We start from the raw sequence: 16576 nt of genomic DNA, 5'->3' as shown, positions 1-16576 counted from the left end.
GGAGACAGACGGACATTTTAGAAGATGCCATCAGAACTGCTGCAGACTTCTGCATTCCCTGACCGACGGGCTTGATCTTCAGGCGCCCAGTACCTGCAATTCCCTGCACGGTCCTGAGTACCGCGTGTCCTCCGTGAAGGCAGAGGAAACCCTTTCCCAGGAGCCCAAGTCCTGACAGGTCCCCTCCACCATCCCCTCCCCCGAACCCCGACACTTCGGCTGGAGTGAGGGCCCCGCCCCTCTTGGCCCCGCCCCCAGGTCAAAAGGCTCTCTCCCATTGGCCCTCGTCCCCTCTACATTTGCATGAGCGGGGCTGTCGCACCCCGTCAGGCACCGCCCCTCCCGAGCGGGTCCGCGCTGTTGTGACACGTGAGGGCGGCGCACGTGGGGCCGTTATGTAAAGCGCGGGGGGGATAAGGGGCGGGGCTGGCGGCGGGCCGGCACGCGCGCGCCGCTGGCGGGTGCGCATGCGGGGACCGCCCGGTGCGCAAGCGCCCACGGGTCGGGGCGGGGAAAAACTCGGCGGCTTCTCCTCCTCCTTGCGCCCCTCCCCCCGGCCAGACGGCGGAGGCTACCGAGCCACAATGAAGCAGCAGCAGCAGTCGTCGCAGCCCCCCCAGCCCCAGTCCTCTGCCGGCGCGGGAGTCCCGGCTTTCCTCAGCAAACTCTGGGCGCTGGTGGGCGAGGACCCCAACAGCCAGCTCATAACTTGGAGCCAGGTGCGGCAAGCGCCGGCCGCGGCCGTTACACCCGCGTGCTCGGGAGGTGTTGTCCCCCCCCCTCCCCCTCTCTTTACCCCCCCCAACTCCTTTCCCCCTCTTCCTCTGGCGCCATCGGGGGTCAGTAGCCGGGTCTTGGGACGGGAGGAGGACTGGGCGGTCGGGTGGTGGACCGGCCTTCCGCGGCATTGGGGCGGGCAGGCAAGGCGCGGGGGGCCTCGCAGTACGTAGAGAGGGCGGAAGAGCCGGGCCCGCCCGCTTGCTTTGGTCCGGCTCCCTCCAGCCGGCCCCGGGGGAGTGCCCCCTTCCAATCTGCCCCTCAGCCCGGACGCCGTACGGCTGCTTGGGGCCGTCGTACCGCGGGTGGGACTGTGGGGAGAGGCCGATTGGCCTTGCTGGCCCTCAGCCGTTGCCTCGACTACGGTAGTAGGGGGGGCGGCGGGGGGTGTGCGAGGACCGGTGCCCGGCGAGAGGGGCACCTTCTATGCTACTGCGGGGGGGGGGAGCTGTTTTCCAGCCCTGACTGAGCGGGTTAGGGGCTTCGCGGGATGCGGTGGGCGGGCACCCCTGAGCTTAGGAGGGCGGGGATCCGAGAGCGGGCGAGTGCCGCGGTGTGCGTTTAAGGTGCCGGAGGGGAAACGCAGAGAGCATCGGTGAGATGGATGTTAACACCGGCGAGTCGGTGATTAACGGGGCTTATAGGCGGTGAGCCGAGGTCTCCGGGGTGGAGGGAGATGGGGAGATGGGGGTGTTGGCGCCTCCGATGCACGAGGCAGACCAGGCAGGGCCGCCGTTTCCCCGTGTGACACCGGGGGCGGGGGGAACCGAGCCGGCGGGGGCGGCCCGAGATCTTTGGCGGGCGGGCAGCCGCGTGGGGGCGAGCGGCCACGTGGGGGCGACAACTGTTGAGCTGGGGTGGCGCCTTCGCGAGTGTCGCGTCCACCTGCTGGAGAGCGGCGGCGGGGAGGGGACGGACCCCTCCCCACTGCCCCCCCAGCCTTCTGCTCTGGAGACAGCTCTGGAGACAGTTGGGGTGCGTGCCCATCGGTAGCGATGGGGGAGAAACTGACGGCGACAGAAGTGTTGGTCTGCCCCTGTTTGTTGAAGTAAACAATGTCCTTGTCCTGGGAACTGCGGGTTAAACGTGCTGATACCCATCTGCCTTATTGCTTGCGGTTAAAAAAAAAAAAAAAAGGCCATCCAACTCAGGCTTTTTTCAGTTTGAGTCCTTCACATTCAGATGCTGTTGTACTAAGTAAAAAGCATAATATGAGCACAAAGTTAATAAGTATCCAAAACATTGGAAGCAGGAAGTAACCATCTTCTAACAACAGGCATCAGATATGCTAATCAGATACTAAAAATAACAGCTTCGGTTTTCTCTACATTTTTATATATTTTTATAAGAATTAGATCTAAAATAAATTCCGTTCTCAAACTGGAAACATCTTAAAGTGGCATTTAGATGGCAGCTCTCAGGCGAGTTTATTTTAAATGCTCAAGTGGTGATAAAATGTCTTCTTAAATACTGATTACGAGTTACCAGTAACTGCAGCCAAATGTTCCTGAATAAGGAAGTAGGTGGACTTCCAGTAGATTGTGGCAGCATTTGTTCTAAGTTTTTTTTTTCTTGAAGACAGATGCTAAAGACTGTAGGAAGATTGTCTAGCTTAAAAAGTGCTATTTTTGCCCCATTATGCTTTTAATGGAGACTTTCCAAATTCACTACTTAGGTTTACCTCAAGTAAGCGTGCCACGTCTATTACTAGTTGTACTTGTACTATTTTCTTAATTAAAAATAAAGAGTAAATGGTTGAGATTCGGCAAGACTTTGTGGAAGTTAAAGTTGGTGGTACTGGCATTCAGCAGTAATGGTGTAGGGGGTGGTATTGGAATTACTTGCTACTTAAGTTATGACTTCTTTTAAAAATACTCATCAACTAATATTGTGGGGTACAGAGAATGTTCCAAGTGTAACAGGGAAGGAAGAATACAGTTAGAGTTGTCACTTTCCTCCTATACAAATCCATATCCTTACCCTGTAAGGATAAACACCATCTGAAAGCAAACAGATGAGCTTTGTTGCCCCGCATATGTATCTCAGTGTTGCCGTGGGTGCGTGTTTGGAAGTGTACTAGGAATACCAAATGAAGTGCTTGGAAGATTGCTGTATGCAGCACTCAGTAGCATTAGGACTTGGAAAAATGCTTCTTAAGCAAGTTCATATCAGACCTAAACAACTATACAGCTTCGCTATAAAAAGCTGTCTGGGTAGCAAGAACTAGTAGAAGTATTAACCAGATTTTTCTGTGCTAGGCCTGAGCAATGTCAGTGAAAATGATGTGAGGTGCTGCATGAAAGCTCTCCGATGGTGGCACAGCTCATCCTATTGCCTTTTGCTGGAGTACCTTCAGTTTGCGAGTCTCAGTCTCATTAACACGCTGCCTAAATTGATCTGCTTATGCCCTTCTTTTGCTTCCCCTTTCCCTTCCCCTGATTGATTCTCAGCAGGAGATATTACTGGGAAGTTCTCATCTTCCCACTGTCCTTTCATGCTTAAGCTCCAAACTCATCCATTGGTGATGAGCCATTTATAAATCCTGTTTCTGGCAATCCATGCTGGTTTGTCAGAAGCAAGCTCTTTAACACAAATCTTCACACAGTCTCATGTTTTGTTCCTTAGGCTTCCTGGAATCATAGAGCTGCTGGTATTTCAGTATAAGAAACAAATCTGATTCCTTCACCTAAAAGGCTTCTAGTATCAGTGTTGACATTGGTCTGAGATGGTAGGCTTCTCGTTATATACAGGGAGAGAGTATTGTGGATATACATCGGAAATGTAAACTATTTTGAATTTGAATTCTGCCAATTACTTGTCATTCAGTTACTGGAACATAGTCGCTGAACAGCGAAGAGCAGACCCTTCTGTTTTAGCCAAAACCTGTGGATGAAATACAAAACAAGTCGGCCCTGGAGGAGGGGGTATTGCCTTGGATGGTTACCTTTTTTTGTAACTCCAGTTAAAAGAAAACTGGAGGTTTTTTAAAAAAAATACCAGTGGACACCCTCAGTTTTTTGACAGTTCCATCTGCTCTGCAACTCTTACCAAACTAATAATGCTTTTATTTTGGAAAGCAGAAGGGACTTACAGCTTGTTGGGTTTTTTACTTTGCTGTCTGCTTTGTTAGATTCCTTCCAAAGACTTTCAGGCTACATAAGTAGATAGTATTGCCCTTTAGTGAAACTGTGGTAATTGTAAGTAAACAATTAATTTCTTGAAATGAGAAGTGTGTAACACTCCAGGTGCTACCATTTAGATATGAATAGTGCTGTAAATTGATAATATGCTGTTACTTTGAAATGCCAGGGTTTGTCCATTTTATTGTTATGGAAAACAGCAGACAAGCCGATCAGTTGCTGCATTCACAAAGGAAACATTCCTGTCTGGTGATTAATTCTAAAAGCCCATCATGTTTTCTACAATGGTCTTAAAGTAGCTTAATGTGTTTCTTTTGTTTTAGAATGGCCAGAGTTTCTTGGTGTTGGATGAACAAAGATTTGCAAAAGAGATTCTTCCTAAGTACTTCAAGCATAACAACATGGCAAGCTTTGTCAGACAGTTAAATATGTGTAAGTACTTGGGATTTTGCTTTCTAGCACAGTTCTAAATCCTTTGAGCATTGACCCTTTGTCCTCTGCTACTAGGATACTGGCTCGACCCTAAAACTAGTAACAGCAGATACTGGCTCAACCCTAAAACTAGTAACAGGGTAGTTGGAACAGCATAGTTTGAATTTCTTAGTTGGATTTTGAGAGGTTTGTGGTTTTTTTCTGTTTCTTTTTATTAAAGATGGCTTCCGTAAAGTTGTCCATGTCGAATCCGGGATTGTCAAACTGGAGCGAGATGGTCCAGTAGAGTTTCAGCATGCATATTTTAAGCAGGGCCGGGAGGACTTGTTGGAACACATTAAAAGGAAGGTTAGTGAAAACTCAGTATGTGGAAAACCTGTACTCCTAAGTGAATGAAGAGAAAAATTCATGTAAGGCTAATTGTAGGATTGTGAGTGCAAATAAGCTTGGAGCTTGGCAAACAAACTGCACTGCTCTTGAACATATTTTGTTATAGTTAAGATACTTTGAAGAATTTGACTGGGGTCCTTATCTAATCTGTTTCACTGTCATTATAACAAGTTTCACAGGTGGCAAAAATGCTTTTTTGCAAGTATAACGTTTTGTAAATGGGTATTAGGAGTACTTTACTATTTGTGACTTTACTATTGGTACTATAACAGGCTGGTTGTTTCAGAATAAGCTTGTAATTGGAATTAAACTTCCACCAAATAGAACAGAGAGCAAACCTATAAACATGTTTGTTATGCAGCTAAATGTGACTCTGGATTATGCTCAGCTGTTACTGTGAGTCAGGGGAATGTAAATATCAACCAGAAGCACGGCAAGTTAGACTGTAGTGAGGGGGATATATTTATTAACATTGGGTTATTGTGAAGTAGTTGTGATAAGTAGAGCACTTAGGAGAATGCCTGAAGAATCTGAATGAACACAAGTAATGGTAGCAAGTAAAGCCAATGTGGTAACACCTGTAGCAGGAAATTTTTGTGTGTTTCTGTACTTAACCTCTTTGATCCTTGTTTTATTATTAACTTAAATGCATAGCTTAGTTTATCAATACTAGAGGAAAATGTACTTGATCACTGAAAGAAAATAATAGTTAACAGTAACTGAAGGAAAGTGTTGTTTCTGGATTCTAATCTTTCAAAGGTTTCTTCACGACCTGAAGAAAACAAGATACGTCAGGAAGATATCTCCAAAATAATAAGTAGTGCACAAAAGGTGCAAATAAAACAAGAGAGTATTGAATCTCGATTGTCTGCTTTGAAAAGGTAAGTTGCCCTATCAGCAACTGATCCCTAAAATAGAGTAATTCTGATAACAGTTATCAGACAAAGACCTAATTTTAGGTGTTCCTTGATGTCTTACTCCCCAACTTGAAATATTCCTTTAGGAAAGTAAATGTCAATTTTCAAATTGCATTTAAAATTAGTACTCCAATGTGGCTAAAAGTAGGAGGCAGTGTTGGTGTTTTGAACTGTTTTGTAGTGGGCAATTAAACAGCACTTCTAATAATTGTTCCATAATGCTACTGAGGCTGAATATTTAATTCAGCTCTTACTTTAATGTATGCTGGTTTATGTCTTTAAGTTTGAATTTGTTACTGTATTTAGTTTCAGGCAGAATTTGGTTTGTGCTAGTTGCTTCTAACACTTTTCTACTACAATTAATTTATTTGCTCACTTTCTGCTTTCCTGTTGTTGCTTTCATTGCCTCATTGCTAAAAATTGCAAAAGAGATAATGCGTATGAAAACCTGTTTAGAAATCTAATTTGGAAATTAACTAGCAGCAACAGGTACAGAATCTACAATCCAAATGTAAATAGAGTATTTTTAGAATTATGTTGTTATCTATTTAGTAATTACAATTTATTTTCAACAGTGAGACATGTATGTCATAAATTACTTAGTAGGAAATGTGAGTATAAACTCATGCACTGCAAGTCACAGCACCTCAAGAGAAACTCTTATCTCAGGACTCTTTAACTTATGTTGAAAACAAATGATTGTGTACCTCTGTGGCAGAGGTCAGTGATTAGTCAAAGTTTTAAGAGGTAAATGCAGTTGTTTCTTATTTTCATTTCCATTACTGGTAGAATAACATGATAGAATATTTGGAGGCAAACCTTTTTTATCTAGGAAGAGTCTTTATTAAAACCTGCCCAGTCTAGAGTCAGAATGTTCATATTCATCCATTTCAAGTTGTAGATGAACTTGGGTAAGAAGGAACTCCAGAAGGCTTTCAGGTCCAAACCCCTGCCTGCAGTAGGGCTGACTTTGAAACATGTCTGGTTGCTAACAACCTGACAGTTCATAGAGATGAGAAGATAGAACACTTGTTCTTTGACATCTGTATTGTTACCCCATTAGTTTAAAATTATTGAGGTAGAAACAAGCTATATCAGAAGACCTAGTCCTACAAAACACATTCAGCTGTTCAGTCTGTGATAGAACTGTATCTTAGAATGTATGTTGGACATAAGAGCTCTTTGAGGAGTGACTAAAGCTTCATCAGACTGCATATAAACAGCTGAAAACTTAGCTTAAGATCTCATAAAACCAAAAACACCACCGCAGATTTTCTTCGTTTTTTGCTATACCTCTGTGTTGAAAGAAACTGCTAAAGAGAAAGTGGAGTTTTTGGTATTCATCATCCACTATGCTGTTGGAAACAAGTACATGGATACAATAGCAAGGGCCACTGCAGTAGTTTTTATACTGTTTTAGTGACTGGACCCCTGTGAGTACTAGAGCAACCAAGGTTTGTACAATGGCAATGTTTCATGAAAACTGCCATCTCTGCTGTGCTGCTGTTATTTGTTAGCACCTAACATGCTCTTCTACTGGAGCTAATAGAGGCAGCTGTTAAGATGACATACAGCTGCATCTATCACTTGAGAGCTTGTTCTCTAAAGATGCTTTCAAGGTGGATTTACTGTTGCTTGAGAGGTGGTTGATACCGAATGGGGGAGGACAAACAGGCTTGATGGAGATGAGGAACTGGTTTTCAGTGGTAAGAGGAAGCTGCATTCTTATTCTGCTTGGTGTTTTGCTGCTTCCAGAAACAGATTATATGCCGAATTTTTTTTTAGTTCCTCAAAATTTGATTACTAGAATTAAAAGACAAAGTAACTTTGATATGGGAAATGAAAGAAAATAGTTAATTTTTAAATACTGAATGTATGTGTAATTAGTATTGCCAAATTTGGGATATTCATTTTTAAGGGCACTGGAATTTCTTTGCAGGCTGCTGCTTTTGTTTGGGTCTCCATTTTGTAATTATTTGCCAAGGCTGCTTACTATGGCACTTTTCTGCTCCCATAATCTAATAACACAGTTTCTGAGAACTTTAAGAAATAAGCTAATCTTCAACCAAATTTATTAATGTAAATATTTTAAAACTTAGTTTTAGTTTGACTTTTACATCATCCTTTTTAAACAGGGAAAATGAATCCCTTTGGAGGGAAGTGACAGAACTGAGAACAAAACACTTGCAACAACAGCAAGTTATTCGGAAGGTAAGGCTTCATTTAAGTGTTTCCTATGAATGAGCAGTTGTTATTGAATGAGGAATGCTGTGCCACATGACACCTTGCTTTGTCCTCAGTAAACAACAGGGTGATATATTGTGCTAATTTTCGCAAATCTTCAGTGTGTTTCACTGCATAAGCAGAAGATAAGGTCAAACTCTTGTAAAAAGTTTCAAAGGAAGAGGTTAAAGACATCATACATTGTTCATTCTGGTACCCTTAAAATGGGCAATCCATATTCTGTTACTTCAGGAACCAGATGACTAATGCTCTGTGTTGGATGATCTCAGGAAAAAACTTTTTCATACTAAAAGAATTTCAGAGTTCTGTAATAGAAAATTACTGATTATATTTCTGAAGTTATCAGAAGGATAGATTATTGAGTGGAACCCAGTGATAAGAGTTGTGGTCAGTGGCTTCATACCCAAGGGTGGATCAGGGATAATTGGTGTTCCTCAAGAGTTGGTACTGGGACCAGTGCTGTTTAACATCCTTGTCAGTAACACTGATGGTGGCATCAAGTGCACCCTGAGCAAGTTTGCTGATGACCCCAGGCTGTGTGGTGCTGTCAGCACACTGGAGGGAAGGGAGGCCATCCAAAGGGACCTTGACAGGCTTGAGTGGTTGGACCATGTGAACAGTAACACTGAAAGCAGCCTTGTAGGAGAGACTTTTTATTGATTTTTCTTTTAACAGTTTGTTCAAGCTAGTTGAATACATGTAATCCTTAAATTTAAAATATAATGGAAGGAAGTCTGATAGGCATCTGATAGCACTGTTAAATGTACTTGTCATATTTTCCTCAATCTGCCAAAAATGCCTTTAGCAGAACCAGCATTTACAGATACAGGTTGTGTGTACAGTTAACATTCCCATGTGGCTTCTGTCATGGCTTATTAGAATGATTCTAATGTTTGAGTTGCTGGATGTTTTTCTCTGTACTGTATGATGTAGTGTAAATGTCTACTTATTGCCTGCTATGTGAAAAGCCTTTCTCAAGACAACCAAATACCTATTTCCTCTGGATATTACCAGCAGCTTTTCGATCCCACTGTGATTTCTAAATATACTGTACAGTTCTGTATGAGAGTTACTACAAAAAACAAGGCTTCTGCTGTTTACGTGTTGATTTTATTAAGTCTTCTGCCGTAAGGTGTCTTGGTACTCTTGAGAGAAGAAGCCATTACAACTAACACTAGTATTCTTTTGGTTTTAGATTGTACAATTTATTGTTACCTTGGTGCAGAATAACCAACTCGTGAGCCTAAAACGCAAAAGGTAAACAAGTTCTTTGAAACTTGCTGTCCAGTCACTAACTGACATGTTTTGTTAACATGTTAAAACCAAAGAATCACTTACTGAGGTGGATTTCTTCCTTTACTCTGATTTAGACCTCTACTTTTGAACACTAATGGGCCTACAAAGTCGAATGTATTTCAGCAAATTGTGAAAGAACCAGCTGACAGTAACCACCATGTAAGTTTCTTCTATATGTACTCTTTGTTATAATGAAGGAAGGAGTAGGGAGAACAGACCAAGGAGCTTGTCTTATGGGGAATAATGCATAACTGTGTATTGCGAGCTATCAGCTTTTAGAAGTTACATGTCAGATTGTGTTTTCTTCAGAAGACAACTGTTAAAAAAAGTTGCCATTCATCATATGAGCATGTATAAGCCAGGTACTTGTGTACTGAATACAGCTTCATGTGATCCTACTGAAAGCAGTTTGCTTTCAACAAAAGTATTCTTTGAAATAGCCTGAGTATGTTGTCTTGTTCTCTCTGGGACCCAGGCACTCCTAGCCCCAAACAGGGGGAACTAGGACATCTCTCTCACAAGGAAAGGCTGAGAGACTCTTCCTACTCTGAGGAATGATCTTTTTAATGCTAATAAGTACTTATAGGTGGATGTCAGGAGGATGGGGCCAGTCTTTATTTGGTGGTGCCCAGTGACAGAACAAGAGGTAACTGGCACAAACTTGGAACATACCAAGTTCCATCTAAACATGAGGAGGAACCTCTTTACTTCAAGGGTAGCAGAGCTCTAGACAGGCTACTCAGAGAGGTGATGGAGTTTCCATCTCTGGAGACATCAAAACCTGCCTGGACACCATCCTCTGCAATGCTCTAGGTGAACCTGCCCGGACAAGGGGGGTTGGACTGGGTGATCTCCAGCGGTCCCTTCCACCCCTAAACATTCTGTGATTCTGTGTTGTTCTGAGAGGCAGCATCCAGCCTAACAAAATCTTTTCAAATTTCAGTGCCATTTGAAAGTGTCATGCCACTGAAAGTTATTTCCAGATAATGATTGGTGGGGAAATCATTAGAATGAGTGCTGTAGCATGGTATTAGAATTAATAAGTTTTATAACAATGTACTTTTTAAACAGCAGTCACTGTTTCAATATCTTCTGTAGTCCTGTTACAGCTTTTTTGGTGCTTTTGCTGACCTGGTGTATTTTTATTTCAAAACCTGCAGTATTTGCCGAACTTTTTTTTCTGTAGCTGCTATTCTCCAGCTTATTCATTTATTTGTTTTTTCTATTAAATGTAGGTCTATACAATAAGCTTGTATCTCCAAGGTGTAGGAAAGTTCTTACATCTCTTCAGAACTGAAGCATTCTAAGATACAGTAACTATCAGAATGCTGAAGCTCATTGCCCTTCTGTCCCCTGACTCTGTCTTTAGGTACCTCTCAAGAGAAATGAGGGCTTAAAACAAAGGGAACAGATCTCAGATGACATCATTATTTATGATGTCACTGAGGATGTGGGTGATGAAGAAAATCCCATGGGTGATGAGGAAAATCTTCCCATTACACCAGAAACAAATGAAGATACTACTTCGGATTCTTCCAAGTAAGAACTTGTATAAGTCTATACTGATTATTGACTTTCAGTGTTTTGTAATATGCAGTAATTCACATTACTTAGATTTTTTTTTTTTTTTTTTTTCAATGGAGTGGTCAGAATTATTCAGTACTCCTGTACACGGGGGAGCTTCATCTGTGAATTCAGTCTTAAGTACTGATTTATTGACCTCTGGATTTGTTCTAAATATTGAATTGGCCGTTGGATTTTTAATATGCTGATGATAGAAACTAATGAGAACAACTGTTTTGTTGCACTTACGTTAAATATATTGTTTGTACAAAGAGTAAGTGATGTCTTCTTAGTTTTAGATATGAATACAGACATGAATGACTTCCCATGTTTTTACAGGAGAATAATTTGCATGTCCTATTCGTCAGGTGTTGGCATGGTCTTAGAACTTTACTAAGGCAGTTGATTTTGGGGTTTTTTTCAGTTCTAAGCATGTTGTGACTACATTCCTTTGTGTCTGTACTGTAGAAGTAGTTAATGTCTCAGCTCTGAGCAGTTGACACTTGGTGGAGAAATTGTAATGTAGCTGTCTTCCTGAGCTGCAGTTGTATTGATAGGGCCTGTATTATGCCTTCACAAATAAAATTTAAATAGTTGTAGGTTACTCTTGAAGGTAGTAACCTCTTCAAGGTAGTAACCTACCTTGTAGGTTACTAGGTATAATTGTTTGTACTCAGCTGATGCCTGGGAATGTGTTCTCTGGTAGAAAAGCTCATGAAGGTAAGGTTTTGATAAAAGAGACAGCAGAACTAGTAGCTGCTTAAGGTTAAAGAAAACCAGAATATGTAGGAAAACAAATTATTTGAGACTCTTCCTTGGGTTTTAGGTTGCCTTCCTGGTATATGCAAGGAAGTTAATTAACTATAACACTGTCAACTGAGATCATTATGCTCCAGAATTGTTTCTTTTCAACAGGAAATATGCGAAATATCCATTGTCTGTCTAGTTTGATGCTTTGGTCCACTTCATGTTTATTTTACATTTATGTAGAACATTATAGTTGATCCAAAGCAAAAAATAACAATATTCCTATCCTTTTTAGTATTTGTTATTGTGCAGCTAGCTGAGCTGCATTAACTGTATTGAGCATCACAGTACCAGATCAGTGAAAAATAATGTGTAGAGTATCTTGTTATATTTTATCTTAAAAAGCAATAGGCAAGTTTATTTCCTTATAGTAGCTTGACTAAAATGAGAAGTGACTAAACCTGTGAAGCAATAGCAATTTAAATAAGTACAGACAATGCTGAAATGAATTTGTCTCACACTACAGCTGTAGTCATTCTCCTGATATTGTAATTGTGGAAGATGATAACGATGATGAATATGGCCCTGTAATTCAAGGGGATAAAAGCAGAGAATCAGTTGCTGTCCCACCGAATGATCCCGTCAGTCCTGTCGGTGACAGTGCAAGCCCACTCATGTCAAGTGCTGTACAGCTGAATAACCAGTCGACTTTAACTGCAGAAGATCCAGTCTCAATGATGGATTCCATACTCAATGAGAATGGAGTAATTTCACAGAATATAAATCTTCTTGGAAAGTAAGTAGCCTGTAGCCTGATCCTTAAGTGTTTTCAAGTATTAGAACTGATTGTTTGACTGAAGTAAAAATAATAGTAGAATAGTAGTTTCTATTGAGAACTTTATCATCACCTTTATTATAGCCAGTTTTTAAAGATCCTTCTATTTTTAAGTATTTCTAATGTTCATCATGAAACAAGTGAGTTGGAGTGCGTAATCTGACAATACAATGTTGTGGATATTGTTGAAATTGTCAGTATTTCTCTGCATACCTCTTCTGGCAGATGGTGCTCATAAGGGCTACCTGGATTGAAGAGTTGCATCTCTGTTGATATCATGTGTTACCTTAATGAGACACCTATTTCAGAGCACCTGTCTGCTTTGCTTGGGTTCTCCTTTAAAGAGGCTGGAAGTTTTTCTTTACTGGGGTTGTTTCTAATGACTTAGCTCATTCTGGTTCTGGTGAGGATTTTTAGATGCTTGTAGTGTACACTTAATTGTGGATTTCTCCTCCTTTGTTATGGGATACAGCAATAAAATACTGTTTGTCTTCTAGAGTTGAACTTCTGGATTACCTTGACAGCATCGACTGCAGTTTAGAGGACTTCCAAGCTATGTTATCAGGACGACAGTTCAGCATAGATCCAGATCTCCTCGTCGATGTAATTTCCACTGTTTAGCTTAAGTATTTTGATAATACACTACAGAGAATAGATGTGGCTTGTTAATGTTTAGAATAGTTATAAAACACACAGATTTCTTTTTGCCTTTAAAAAAGAAAAGCAATATTTGTGAATATGTTTCTCAGTTTTACACTACTGTTCAAGCAAATATTTTTGATTGAAGAATGGCTATCTTAATGACATAATGCCCATATTTCTTGCTGTGTGAACTCAGGCACCAATGAGTTTAATAGGGTTCCTTTGAAACAGCCCAGCACATCATCTATAATCTTCTCAATGAACTGTAGTTTAAAAGGCTCCATTTATTTTACAAGTTTTCTGCCATTTTAGGTTATTTCTTATGAATATGTATATGTTCTCAAATTCTCTTCAGATTTATGTCAAGTAGAATGGTTTAGGTTGGAAGGGACGTAGCTATGCAGCATATCTAGTCCAGATCCCTTGCTCAAAGCAGGGCCATCTTGAAAGTTAGATTATGTTGATCAGGACCTTGTTGAGTCAAATTCTGAAATCTCCAAAGTTTGGACTTCCCACAGCCTCTCAAGTGCCTGTTCCAATGCTTGAGTCTTCTTCCTTAAGATTCCCTTATGTCAGTCACAGTTTCCCTGCTGCAGCTTGTAACTCTTGCCTCTGGTCCTTTGTCCATCTCTGTGGAGTTTGTCTGCTCCTCAGCACCTCTTTAGAAGCAGTGCAGGAGTGCAGTGACCCTCCCTTGCCTCTCCTCTCCACACCAGATTAGCCAAGTTCCCTCATCCTCTTGTACATCACAAGTCCCCAAACACTTGTGGCCCTCTGGATGCCCTCTAGTTGGAAAACTCTTGAGGCCTGAAACTAGATTTAAGGCCTGTCTTAAATGCATTTGGCTGTTGAACTTGGAGTGCCTGTTGGCTCCTCTTCCACCTCGCTGAGACCCCTCTTAACAGCAGCTCTGCTCTCCCATACAACGATGGCTCTTTCCAGTTTGGTGTCACTTGCAACCTTGATCAGGGTTGTTCCTTACTGTACACTGAATTCTTCAGGCAGGAACATAAGAAGGAATTGATACTTTAAGACAGTTACAAACCATGTTAGTTTAAGTTGAAAGTAATTTTTTTTCCTTTGTGACTGAGGCCCATGGAATTCTAAACCCTCACACTCCAAAGATAGGTAGTGCTAACTACCTGTAAAAAAACTCTAGTCCTGATAGAGGGTGAAAACATCAAGTACAGGGATTATTTTCACACATGCAGATGTGACATTCTTGTGTTCCTAATAGCAACATCGAGATACCTAAAACTTGATGTGTTTTGTCTTATTCAGCTTTTTACAAGCTCCGTGCAGATGAATCCCACAGATCATATCACTAATACCAAAGTAAGTCATAATTCGATTGTGGAATGTACTCAACAGAGAGAGATGCAAACTTTGTTCATCCCTTACTAATTTCTTTACTATTACAATAGCACTTTTTACATGCTCTGGCTCTGAAAACTTCCCTGAGAATAGGAAGGCTGCAGCTGAGTTCATCCTGTTAGGCTTAAAACAGAAAAGGGAAAAGAATGCTAATTAATAATGTCCTTTAAAACTTACACTACCTTGAGGCCAATACCTGTACGTTGTACAACTCTCTTGTATCCTCTCAGATTTTAGTACTTGCAAACATGGTACACACACTTTGTTGGAATGTTCTCATCTATGTTGTCTGGTGGGTGAAGAAACACAAGAGTAAACAGTAGAGCAGAGATGTAGCTCTTTGAGTATGTCTTGTTCATTTGTGAGCATTGGTTTTGGGTGTTGTTTGAGCAAGTTTGTGTTTCCATTTTGCATTTTCTCAGCCAAGGAGTATTAGCATAGGTAACTGATCCCACTGCATCCCTTCACAAAAATCAGGGGGGCTTGAGTTTGGAAATTTTTTGGTGGTTTTGTTTTGGTTTTGTTTGTTTTGCTTTTAAATCGTCAGCTGTGTTCTAGCCATGTTGGAAAAAGCATGAAGGATTATGTGTAAGATTTTGCTTTTGTTTCCAGGTGGAGGCAAAGGGAATAGAAACGACCAAGAATAATGCTGATCCAACAGATTCACAGGAAACACAAGTTTCCAGGCCCAAATCAGGTTAGTTGTAATGTTTGGTAAAACAGTTCAACAAGTATTGTTCTAAAAACTGTTGTGCTTGTTCTTTATCTGGTTTTTGTCAGGCTGGTAAGCAAATAACCAAACCAAAACATAATACATTTGCTGTTTAAGATTTTTGGCATTGCACCAGGTACAGAGAAACGGATATTTCTGGAGGAGAGTATGAACAATCTTATGCATGAATTTAACAGTTTTTTAAGCACTCATTTAACTATCAGCTATCATGTTTTTTTATTAATTATTCTTTAATAAATTTTGTGGGTTGGATTTTGGTTTTTTGCTTCTGCATGTGAACTGAGAATGTTGTGGGAATTTTTTTCCTTTAGATACACAACTTATACAGTACACTGCATTTCCTCTCCTGGCATTCCTTGATGGGAACCCAGGCTCTGCCATCGAGTGTGGGAGCTCTGCAGCTGGAACTCCTTCCTCTGCTGAGAGACCCCTGGAAGTGGATGAGCTCCTGGAGAGCAGCCTGGACCCTGAGCCCACCCAGAGCAAACTGGTGCGGCTGGAGCCGCTGACAGAGGCAGAAGCCAGTGAAGCCACCCTCTTCTATCTATGTGAACTTGCCCCAGCACCCATGGACACAGACATGCCCTTCTTGGATAACTGATGTAATGGGGACTCTGTATATAGTCATGAAGATGAACTATTTATTTAGAATATTGTTTGGTATATGAGTTTTTTGTAAATCACTGTTTTATGTAACCAGGTAATGTGGAATCTACAATACCTTTCATATGTTGCTTCCTACAAGCAGTTGTTTATTGACACGGTTGGCAATACCAGGTCAGACTGTTACTGTACTCCTGTCAAATACTTGGTATTACACATATTGCTTAATATTCCAGGTAACTGAACACTTGTTAATAGTAAGCTTTATGATTTCTTATATTTCTGGTCTTACATATGATGACGTAAACTAGTAGTGTATGGTTAGGGAGCACTGAGTTTCTGTATCTTGGGTTTTTTCTATTTTTTACATTTTGTTTAAGAAACATGAGGCTTTTTTGGGGTGGGGGGGACCAGGACCTGATGTAGGCTTTTTTTTTCCCTGACTGAACTGGGAACAAAGTGCCTGTACCTTGCTAAATCTTGGTTCTGCCTTACTTTCACTTCAGTGAAAGTGCTCACACATAGCACAAACTGGGGAAGCGTTCCTTAGAGCCACCAGGCCCCCTGACTGCATGAGTACTTTTGACTTGGACCATCTACTCAGATAAAATAAATGTTACTTAAGTGTGACACTTGTTAAGTGTTGTATCTTGCTCCCCTTGGGTGTGAAATGAACAGCTGGTGCCTTCTGTGCTTGAGTAGTTGTGCAGAGAGGGCTGCTTGTGTGCATGTTTGTTAAAAGGTAACTCATCTAAAAAACAAAAGGAGTGGTGAATTTTCCTCTAGTAACGCACCAAAAGACTGTTTTCTTACTGAAGACTGTGCCAGAGCCCCATACCTTTCCATCCAGGGGAAGAGCACTACCTCTGCTCACAAGGTGTGT

At 41.5% G+C, this 16576-nt stretch overlaps 1 protein-coding gene across 2 annotated transcripts; it reads left to right on the top strand.

Annotated features, from left to right (window-relative positions):
• The first annotated feature begins 538 nt into the window (after nt 1–538).
• Nucleotides 539–16323, top strand: HSF2 (heat shock transcription factor 2). Of its 2 annotated transcripts, XM_030448476.1 has the most exons (13): nt 539–719; nt 4241–4349; nt 4570–4697; nt 5499–5620; nt 7792–7867; nt 9096–9157; nt 9271–9355; nt 10566–10735; nt 12033–12302; nt 12839–12944; nt 14265–14318; nt 14970–15054; nt 15402–16323. In XM_030448476.1, the coding sequence occupies exons 1-13, from the start codon at nt 585–587 to the stop codon at nt 15689–15691; spliced, it is 1692 nt and encodes a 563-aa protein (XP_030304336.1). In that variant the 5' UTR covers nt 539–584; the 3' UTR covers nt 15692–16323. The 2 variants fall into 2 exon arrangements, with proteins under 2 accessions (XP_030304336.1, XP_030304337.1); XM_030448477.1 differs by lacking the exon at nt 14265–14318 and having other exon boundaries at nt 566–719; nt 15402–16320.
• The last annotated feature ends 253 nt before the right edge of the window (nt 16324–16576 follow it).

The sequence above is a fragment of the Calypte anna genome, chromosome 3, assembly GCF_003957555.1.
Source record: "Calypte anna isolate BGI_N300 chromosome 3, bCalAnn1_v1.p, whole genome shotgun sequence".
In the NCBI taxonomy this organism is placed as follows: domain Eukaryota; kingdom Metazoa; phylum Chordata; class Aves; order Apodiformes; family Trochilidae; genus Calypte; species Calypte anna.
This window is presented reverse-complemented; position numbering and strand designations above follow the sequence as displayed.

Excerpts from the sequence above, each read along its gene's own strand:
- HSF2 (XM_030448476.1), top strand. The coding sequence starts at position 585 with ATGAAGCAGCAGCAGCAGTCGTCGCAGCCCCCCCAGCCCCAGTCCTCT. Across the intron at positions 7,868-9,095 it reads AACAGCAAGTTATTCGGAAG|ATTGTACAATTTATTGTTAC; the intron begins GTAAGGCTTCAT and ends TTTTGGTTTTAG. Across the intron at positions 14,319-14,969 it reads ATCATATCACTAATACCAAA|GTGGAGGCAAAGGGAATAGA; the intron begins GTAAGTCATAAT and ends TTTTGTTTCCAG.